The sequence below is a fragment of the Solea senegalensis genome, unplaced genomic scaffold, assembly GCF_019176455.1.
Source record: "Solea senegalensis isolate Sse05_10M unplaced genomic scaffold, IFAPA_SoseM_1 scf7180000016541, whole genome shotgun sequence".
NCBI classification, from domain to species: domain Eukaryota; kingdom Metazoa; phylum Chordata; class Actinopteri; order Pleuronectiformes; family Soleidae; genus Solea; species Solea senegalensis.
Window position 1 is genome coordinate 1 of NW_025321856.1, and position 10462 is coordinate 10462.

General features: G+C 44.1%; 2 protein-coding genes across 2 annotated transcripts; both read left to right on the forward strand.

Moving 5' to 3' along the window:
• Nucleotides 1–111: 111 nt before the first annotated feature.
• LOC122763172 (ankyrin repeat domain-containing protein 1-like) lies at nucleotides 112–2522 on the forward strand. Its single transcript, XM_044018240.1, has 5 exons — nucleotides 112–227; nucleotides 323–421; nucleotides 670–768; nucleotides 1293–1391; nucleotides 1706–2522. Exons 1-5 carry the CDS (start codon nucleotides 180–182, stop codon nucleotides 1802–1804), a joined length of 444 nt encoding a protein of 147 aa, XP_043874175.1. The 5' UTR covers nucleotides 112–179; the 3' UTR covers nucleotides 1805–2522.
• A 198-nt stretch (nucleotides 2523–2720) lies between these two features.
• On the forward strand, nucleotides 2721–10295 carry LOC122763171 (kinesin-like protein KIF20B; the record flags this gene model as incomplete). The annotated part of the gene is made up of 7 exons (XM_044018239.1): nucleotides 2721–2815; nucleotides 4441–4552; nucleotides 6112–6201; nucleotides 7427–7549; nucleotides 8474–8612; nucleotides 8889–9073; nucleotides 10241–10295. Coding segments are annotated over exons 2-7 (700 nt in total), but the record flags the coding sequence as incomplete, so codon positions are not given.
• Between the last annotated feature and the right edge of the window lie 167 nt (nucleotides 10296–10462).

The following is a 10462-nucleotide window of genomic DNA, read 5'->3' on the forward strand; positions in this document are numbered from 1 at the left end:
TGTGTAGTTGATAATGTTGATAATGTTGTGTAGTTGATAATGTTGTGTAGTTGATAATGTTGATAATGTTGTGTAGTTGATAATGTTGATAATGTTGTGTAGTTGATAATGTTGATAATGTTGTGTAGTTTCAGAGAACAGCGCTGCACAAAGCTTCATTCAGAGGAAACACTGACGTTATGAAGACTCTGCTGCAGGCCGGAGCTCAGATCGAGATGAAAGACAAGGTGACAACACACTCCCACATTGGCCCCACCCCTTTTCTGGAACATGTGCTGGGTTTGTCGTGATCAGCGCCCCCTTGTGTTTGTTTGTGTTGCAGCTGGAGGCCACAGCACTGCACTGGGCCTGTAGGGGGGGCAGTCTGCCGGCTCTGCAGCTACTCCTGGACCAGGGGGCAAAGGTCACGTCCAGAGACAAGGTGTGTGGGCGGAGTTACGTTGACACATGCACGTCCACGTCAGCTTAATTTTATTCACAGCAGGTTTCCATGGTTACCGTCTTCTTTGAAAACAAGAGAGTGCCACCAGCTGGGTCCAGGGAGCACTTTTTTAAGAGTGGTCGACATGAATTAATGAATTAATTAATATGTAAATGAGAAGAATTTTACGTGACCTCTCCTCTCACCTCCCCTTAAAGTCTCCTTGTCTTCTCTCCTCGTCTCCTCAGCTACTCAGTACTCCTCTCCACGTTGCCGTGAGAACAGGACACTGTGAGTGCGCCGAACATCTGATTCACTGTGGAGCCGACGTCAACGCTAAAGACAGAGTGAGCATCAAACTCTGTGACATCATCACATTTACTATGTGACATCATCATATTTACTGTGACATCATCATATTTACTGTGACATCATCATATTTACTGTGTGACATCATCACATTTACTGTGTGACATCATCACATTTACTGTGTGACATCATCATATTTACTGTGACATCATCATATTTACTGTGTGACATCATCATATTTACTGTGTGACATCATATTTACTGTGACATCATCATATTACTGTGTGACATCATCATATTTACTGTGACATCATCATATTTACTGTGTGACATCATATTTACTGTGACATCATCATATTTACTGTGTGACATCATCATATTTACTGTGTGACATCATCACATTTACTGTGTGACATCATCATATTTACTGTGACATCATCATATTTACTGTGTGACATCATCATATTTACTGTGTGACATCATATTTACTGTGACATCATCATATTTACTGTGTGACATCATCATATTTACTGTGTGACATCATCCCTGTCTCTGGTGTCAGGACGGGGACACGCCCATGCACGACGCGGTGAGGATCAACAGATTTAAGATGATCAGGCTGCTGATGATGTATGGAGCGAGTCTGAACACCAAGAACTGTGTAAGTGCACAACACCGTCACCATGGTAACACAAACTTCAGACAAGGAACTTTGTTCTTATTTGCTTTTCCACGTTTCACAGTTCTAACTCGACTCACTTTAGCTTCAGTGACTTCATAGCTCCTCCTCCTCCGTGTGGGCGGAGTCATCACATCACAGTGTTTTTTTTGTGACTTGTAAAGCAGTTGTTTTTGGTGAAAGTGAATCACAGTCTGATTCAGTCACTGATGGAGGAGAAGAAACACTGAGCTGAGTCGAGTAAAATCTCCGTCAAGAACAACATGTTGACCGCTGTTTGCTCTTCTCTTCTTCAGGACGGGAAAACTGCGATGCAGACGTTGCACTCGTGGCAGAACGGAGTGAAGAGTCTTCTGTGTCACGTCAACGACGACGACACAAACCAAACTAACTAAACAAGTGTTTTGTTAACCTGTCATTAACCAGGGAAACGCTGCAGCACATGCTGACTGACAGATATTGACTCCGCCCCCTCAGGAAATGTTTAGCTTTTTCGTGAAGCGTTCAGGGACTGGAACCTTCGAGGCGTCTGCAGCACAGCAGTGCGGCCTGGAAGGAGATTAATAATGTGAAATCTAATCAGGTCATTGATAATGTGATTGATAGATTTATTGCTGGACAATGTCTTGGCCGACGACGTGAAGATGTTTTTCTTAATTGTTACTTTAAGTTGAAGTCACCGTCACTGCATCGAGAGGATGAATTTATTTATTGATTTATGGCAACACGTCAATCATCGATTGGTTTTCTTTGTTTATTTATTGATTTTAATACACTTTAATAATAACTGTGTGAGTTATGTTATTTAAGTTTATGTTGAAGATGACTCCAGGTCGGTGTGAAAGGGTGATGTGTCGTTAAACTGAGTTTAAAGGGATTATTTCAGTTTTTTTATGTGGTGGTGCTGAGATGAGATCAGGTTTATGAACGTATGAACATCAATGTTGGATGAGAGGACGTCTGAAGAGAGATGATTTGGCTTGAACAAGTGATGAATAATAACCAGAATTATGATTTTTTTTTAAAAATGGTTTTATTGTATTTTAAAATGTTAGTGAATATTGCTATGAATTCATGGATTAATTATTGAATAAAACAAATTTTGAGTTGAAACGAGTGTGAATCTGTCTTTCTATCTATCTATCTATCTATCTATCTATCTATCTATCTATCTATCTATCTATCTATCTATCTATCTATCGGTCATAAAGTTAGTGATTGTCTATTTTCCGATCACAAACGTGTCCATTGAACGCAGCAGCAGTAGTACGCACGCGCGGTATGTGCTTGAATGTGATTGGTCCGTTTCAAACTGAGACCGCGGCAGTGTTGTTGTGAGTGTGTGTGAGTGTTAGCGCCAGGTTAGCTCACAGTTCGTGTGTGGATGCACGGACGCTAACGGTCACGTAAGTGTTTTTCTGCTGAGTTTAAAATGCCGCGCTTCTATTTATGTAAGTGAAAATAAACAAAACATTTATCGAACTCTGATAAGTTCACCATGAGCAGCTAGCTGGTTAGCGGTTAGTTCGAGTGCGGCTAACAAACGAATGACAGGTTACGAAGCATATTAGCTTCAGTGTGTGGCTAACGATCTGACAGCTACAGCTTCTTCAATTCAATGTAATATGCATTTGTTTACGTGGGGTTATTTAAATAAAGTTGTATGTATTTTTTTAAATTGACACTTGACAGTACACGTAGCCTCAACGTCGTCGCCATATTGGTCCTGGCAGAAGCAGGAACTGCAGAATGTAGGCTCGTTTTTCCTGTTTAAAAACAACAATAACGTTTACATTTCTCATTATTTTAATGTGTCGTCTTTAGATTAAATGTGTTTAAACCAGCTGGAGAGGATATGCTAGTATGTCTGCAGTTACTGATCGTTTTTAATCAACAAACTGTAGTCAATCATAAATCAAATACTTGATTTATGACATTATGACCATATTATAATTTAACTTCAGTGTGATAACATTTGAACAGAATAACAGTAATATGAATAGTAAAATAGTGAGTAGTGAATAACAACAACAATAATAATAGTAATATTAAATAGTTAAATCAGTGCTAATAAACACACGTATGTTTGCCATTTTGTTTGGTTTTTGTCAAATATGACTGATATTAGCAACGTGACCTTTTCTTGTTTTGGTTCCTGTGTTGGTGTCTAGACCCTGGTCCTCAGGGAACACTGCCCTGCATGGGTTAGATGTTGCTCTGCTCCAACGCACCTGATTCAGATGGTCAGCTCGTCAACAAGCTCTAGTGTTCTCTGAGGACCAGGGTTGGGAAACACTGGTCTTAGACGTCAGCAGTGATTACAGCTGTTTACAGAGCTGCTCCACACAAACCACGCAACCTAAAATACACATGTACCATGAGAAATAACATTATTATGCTTTTAACTTGCTTCTGCTCTGGTCTACACTGGCCCAGTATGGCAGTTAATTTAAAAGACCTTTATTGGTCCAGGGTTAGGGTTTGAATGAATAGGTTTTTAAAAGTCTGTGGAACTGGTGACACTGGATTCATTAATGGTGAAGAAGCACTGAGTAAAATCAAAGTGAGAAGAGTAAATTAGATCAAGTTTGTATGACATTCATTTAAATGGTCAGAGATGGTTTACAGCAAAGTCCCTGAAGTGTATTATTAATTATGTGTAATTCATTTGACTCAACTATAGATTTTGATTGTTTTATCTTCTATACGATTAAACGAAAATGTGACAATGCTCTGTCATGTTTTAAATCCTTTAAAACAGAGTAAACTGAACAGAAACCTGGCTTAAAAATGAAATCATATTCCAATATTTGTAAGAAAGTCACCTTGAGATATTTTCCCCGAATCGTTTATTACCCACACAGAAACAATCCTTTCCTTTTTTGTTCTTTAAAGGTTTTCCATAAACAGGAAATATTCATGATAAACACTGCAGTACATATATCAGACCCGCAAGTGGCGCTGTAATTCTCCTGTGCTTGTTGTAATGTATGCGACATGAAAAATTAACTTTTTAAAATTTTTGTCGCAGGACGATGGAAATCTGTCTGAACAGTTCAGCCGATCGTCGGGAGCGCCGGTTAGAAGTTGATGACTTGAAGGGAAACTTTGCGTCAGAATTCACCTTCTTACCAAACTCGCAGGTAAACCTTTAACGATGTGTTCAGTCCCATGATCCCACACACGACTGATGTCACTCCCTCCCTGTCACGTGATCACCACACACGCCCCTTTGACAAAACTCTGGCCGTTTCTCAATACTCAAGTAAGCAAGTGTATGTATTGTTCTGCTGTTTGAATGGTGGCTGGCGCCAAGTGCTGCAGCCTCATTAGCGCCACCTACGGTGTTAATAAATGCATATATATTGTTATTATTTTTACATTTTAAATATTTAACTTCATTTATTCATTTATTTCTATTAAAATATGCTACACAGAAAAATATTTATTTCAGATTTATATTTCTATTATCTGCTGCTATGCTCCGCTGAAATGCATTCTGGGATACATGGCCATCCCAAGTACGCTTAAGTCACCACCCGATGCATACTTGGTAAAAATGGGCGGAGCCAGAACACTTCCGGGTTTTAGAACCGTACTCACTGTTCGCTTACTTGAGAATAGGAACAGAACTTGGACTGAGGCTGATGATGTTTTCACAAGTACGGGAGTACACAAGTACGCACAAGTACGCACAAGTATGGATATTGAGAAACGGCCTCTGTGTGTGTACATCATGGATGTATTATAAGAAATGGATAGAGCTCCGCCCCCTCTGCCTTGAAGACAATGTTGTCATGGTGGCCACTCCCGGTACTGCAACAAAAATACTCATTCGGCCCAAAAAGCAATTTTCCCATTGAGCACAGTAGTAAAAGAGACTCCTGTAAAACTACTGGTGACATGGACACAGGCATGTATAGATCTTTATATTCTATATTTATAATTCATGGAGTTTGACATGTGTAAAACCTTCCTAAAGGCCATAAACAGCCCAGAAACATCTGTGACGTCACAGCTGTGTACGAGCACAGCAAAGTGCGGTCATGTGACGTCTCGGGAACGGCTAGTGTCAGGGAAAAATCATTATACATCATCATGTATAATGACGTCATTATACATGATGATGTTTAATGATGTCATTATACATCATCATGTATAATGACATCATTATACTTTTCACTTTACTGTATTCACTATCGTTGGTTTTCATTTTCAAATCCATGGTTTAAAGACTGAAGCTAACGTGACGTCGGTATTCATGAAATCCGCTTGTGCACATCAGTAGCGTACTCCCATCATGCCTTTCACTGTTCATGGACACGCCGAGCAAGTGGAGAATGAGGACGGCTCGTTCACATAGCCCAGAGGCATTATGGGAGTAACACTACTGCACATGCTCTATGGGCCGCACAACCTGGAAATAAACCAGGAAGTCAGAGGGTGAGCAACTCCATAGGTATGAACAGAGCCAAAGGGGCGGAGCTCTATCCAGTTCTTATAATACATCCATGGTGTACATCCAGCCTCAGTCTTCTCCCAGCATGCACTGCGGCAGAAGCTACAAACTGACATACAGACTTTGTTGTGTTGAAGGTAATGTTGTCAGTGTAAATTGTCACTTTAAACTCTTCTTTCACTTCTTAACCTTGAATATAATATAATATAATATAATATAATATAATATGATGCTGTTGTGCAGCAGTCCATCCTGGAGGAGCGAGAACACCTGCAGGTTTACCTGAGGATCAGGCCCTTCACGTCAGCCGAGCATAACAGCACAGAGTCACAGGTGAGAGAGAGAGAGCAGGTAGTTCAGGTTTATGTGATTACATGTGTTTATATGGAGTCTTATCTCTGTTACATGCAGCTGATTGTGTGTTTTGGGCGCCCCCTGCTGCCAACACGCAGCAATAGACTATAGATAGATAGATTTCAACTGATTAAATCACGCACTCTCCCACACCAAACCTCAGGGAAAATCAGTGATTTTAGGTGACGGGGACAACGGAACAACGGATTTCAAACACTGAAGTGACAGAATTTGACATTTGAACTTAGTGATGGTGTGTGTGCGTGTGTGTGTGTGTGTGTGTGTGTGTGTGTGTGTGTGTGTGAGGAGAGTGAGTGTGTGTGTGTGTGGAGGGGGGTGTGTGTGTGTGTGTGTGTGTGTGTGTGTGTGTGTGTGTGTGTGTGTGTGTGTGTGTGTGTGTGTGTGTGTGTGTGTGTGTGTGTGTGTGTGTGTGTGTGTGTGTGTGTGTGTGTGTGTGTGTGTGTGTGTGTGTGTGTGGAGGGGAGAGTGAGTGTGTGTGTGTGTGTGTGTGTGTGTGTGTGTGTGTGTGTGTGGAGAGAGGAGTGTGTGTGTGTGTGTGTGTGTGTGTGTGAGGGGAGAGTGAGTGAGTGTGTGTGTGTGTAGGAGATTGAGTGTGTGTGTGTGGGAGAGTGAGTGTGTGTGTGTGTGTGGGAGAGTGAGTGTGTGTGTGTGGGAGAGTGAGTGTGTGTGTGGGAGAGTGAGTGAGTGTGTGTGTGTGTGGGAGAGTGTGTGTGTGTGTGGGAGGTGTGAGTGTGTGTGGGAGAGGTGAGAGTGTGTGTGTGTGTGGGAGAGTGAGGTGTGTGTGGGAGAGCGTGAGTGTGTGGGGTGTGTGTGTGTGGGGAGAGTGGTGGTGTGAGTGAGTGAGAGTGAGTGAGTGTGTGTGTGTGTGTGGAGAGTGAGGTGAGTGTGTGTGTGTGTGTGAGAGTGTGTGTGTGTGTGTGTGTGTGAGAGTGAGTGAGTGTGTGTGTGTGTGTGGGAGAGTGAGTGAGTGTGTAATATTAATATTGTTAGATTTGACCTGAATCATCACTACAATCATAGCTCCTCCCACCAAGGTTTAAGAGATTCAGTCAAGCAGTTTTATGTGAGAGTTAGTCACTGCTGCAGTTAGTGATATTAAGTCAGAATTTGATTCCTCTCATAGTAAAGTAGACGCAGATAATTCTAATCTATTTTTGTTTGTTTGTTTGTTTGTTGTGAGCAGGACTGTGTGTCCATCGAGTCTGCAGACACTGTCCTGCTGAAGCCTCCCAGTGTGTCTCTGTCAGCGAGGCTGAGTGTGGACAGATCACTGCCACACACTGGACAACGCTTCCAGTTCTCTCAGGTACACACACTCACTCACTCACACTCTCTCACACTCACTCTCACCCTCTCACACTCTCACCCTCTCACTCACTCTCACCCTCTCACACACTCACTCACTTACCCGCTCTCCCACACTCACTCTCACACACTCCACTCCACTCTCACCCCTCTCCCCACACTCCTTCCTCCCCTCTCCACACTCACTCACCCTCCCACACACTCTCCCCTCCCCACACACACTCCTCCCACCTCCCACTCCTGCAGCTCACACTCCACACCTCCTCCCACACACACACGCTCACACTCCCACACACACACACACATGCTCACCTGCAGCTCACACTCCACTCCCACTCCTCACCCTCTCACCCCTCCTCACTCTCACCCTCTCACCTCACTCTCACCCCTCTCACCTCCCACTCTCACCCTCTCACACCCACACTCACACTTACCCTCCACACTCACTCCTCACCCTCTCACACCCTCACACTCCCACTTACCCTCACACTCACTCTCACCCTCTCCCACACTCACTCTCACACACTCCCCACTCCCCTCCCTCTCCCCACCCCTCTCACACACTCCCCACTCCTCACACTCCCCACACCTCCTCCTCCCACCCCTCACACACACTCCCACTCCACACACTCCCACTCTCCCACCCTCTCCCACACACTCACCCTCTCCCACACACTCACCCCTCACACTCCACACACTCCACATACACTCCTCCACTCCACACACACTGCCTCACACTCACTCCCGCACTCCCACCCCTCACACACTCACCCTCCACCCTCACACACTCACCCTCACACTCACCCTCCCACACTCACACTTACCCTCACACACACACACACACACACACACACACACACACACACACACACACACACATTCTCACACTCACAGTCTGGGTTCTGGGTTCTGGGTTCTGGCGCAGGTCTTTGGTCCAGAGACGACACAGAGGGAGCTGTTTGAAGGGACGGTGAAGGATCTGGTCAGAGACGTCCTGCATGGAGCCAACTCTCTGCTCTTCACGTACGGCGTCACCAACGCTGGCAAAACCTTCACCTTCCTGGGTCAGTTTTACTTTTCCTCCATCTGATAAAATACGTTCATATGTCGATCAGTGTTTGTCAAACCTGGAAATGATGATGTTCACAAACCAAAATAATTTAATATATATTTTTGTACGACTAATAATGACTGAAAGCTGCCACTTCTATGCTAGCGCTCCAACAGCTCTTATGTTTTATTTGTTTTTATGTTTTATTTATTTTGAACAATGAATACGATGAGTATGAACATGACCTCACTGAGAAGAACCGCACTGTGTGCTGCTGCTGTGGTTCCAGGTCCAGATGCTGACGCTGGGATCCTGCCCAGGTCTCTGGACCTGATCTTCAACAGCATTGACGAGCGCGTCTTCACGGGGACCGGCATCAAACCTCAGCGCTGCAGAGAGTTCAGCAGACTGAGCACAGAGCAGCAGGTGGAGGAGGCGGCGTTCAAGAGGAACCTCTTCAGACAGCTAAAAGAGGTTTGTTTACACGGTGGCCATCTTTTACTGTCACTTTAAGATGAGGACGCACTGTATGTTCTGACCTTTATACTGCCCCCTGGTGCTTTTCACCAGTAATAGCCGGAGTCAACATTATTCCACACTTGCAGTATTTCTGATCGTCCACTAGTCATCGATTATTGAACTGATAAGTTAAACTTTAACTAGCTGCAGCTTTTCATTTTACCCTGAGCTTGTTTTGTTGGGGACAGTTGTTGAGGACAGGTGTTGTTGGGGACAGATGTCATTGGGGACAGTTGTGGAGGACAGGTGTTATTGGGGACAGATAGATTGGGAAGAGATGTCATTAGGGGACAGTTGTGGAGGACAGGTGTTGTTGGGGACAGATGTTGAGGACGAATGTCGTTGGGGACGGTTGATGAGAACAGGTGATGTTGGGGACAGTTGTTGAGGACCCGGTGATGTTGGGGACGGTTGTTGAGGACGGATAATAGATTGGGGACAGTTGTGGAGGGACAGATGTCGTTGGGGACAGATGTTTATGACAGGTGTCGTTAGGGACAGTTGAGTAGGGACAGGTTATGTTAGGGGACAGTTGTTGATACGGTGATGTTGGGGACAGATGTCGTTAGGGACAGTTGTTGAGAACAGGTGATGTTGGGGGACAGTTATTGAGGACAAAAGGTGTCGTTGTGGACAGTTGATAAGGACACGTGATGTTGGGGACAGTTGTTGAGGACCGGTGATGTTGGGGACAGATATGGGTGGGGACAGATGTTTATGACAGGTGTCGTTGGGGACAGTTGATGAGGACAGGTTTTGTTGGGGACAGTTGTTGATGACCGGTGATGTTGGGGACAGATGACGTTGAGGACAGTTGTTGAGGACAGTTGATAAGGACACGTGATGTTGGGGACAGTTGGGACCGGTGATGTTGGGGACGAGTTGTTGGACAGATGTCATTAGGGACAGATGATTATGACGGGTGTCGTTGGGGACGATTGATGAGGACAGTTCCATGTTGGGGACAGTTGTTGATGACCGGTGATGTTGGGGACAGATGTCGTTGGGGACAGTTGTTGAGGACAGGTGATGTTGGGGACAGTTATTGAGGACAGGTGTTGTTCATTCATGTGTGAGTCGATATCCATCAATAAAGTTTTCCGTTCACTCTTTGTCTCTCAGAGCGAGCGGAGCAACGTCAGCCTCCTGAACTCCACCAATAAGACTCTGCTTGAAGGTGAGATTTGTTTACTTTGTTTACTTTTACATGTGTCACGTGTTTCTTAGCATGTTTCACATGTTTCTTAGCATGTGTTTCACATGTTTCTTAGCATGTTTGTTATGTGTTTCTTAGCATGTGTTTCACATGTTTCTTAGCATGTTTGTTATGTGTTTCTTAGCATG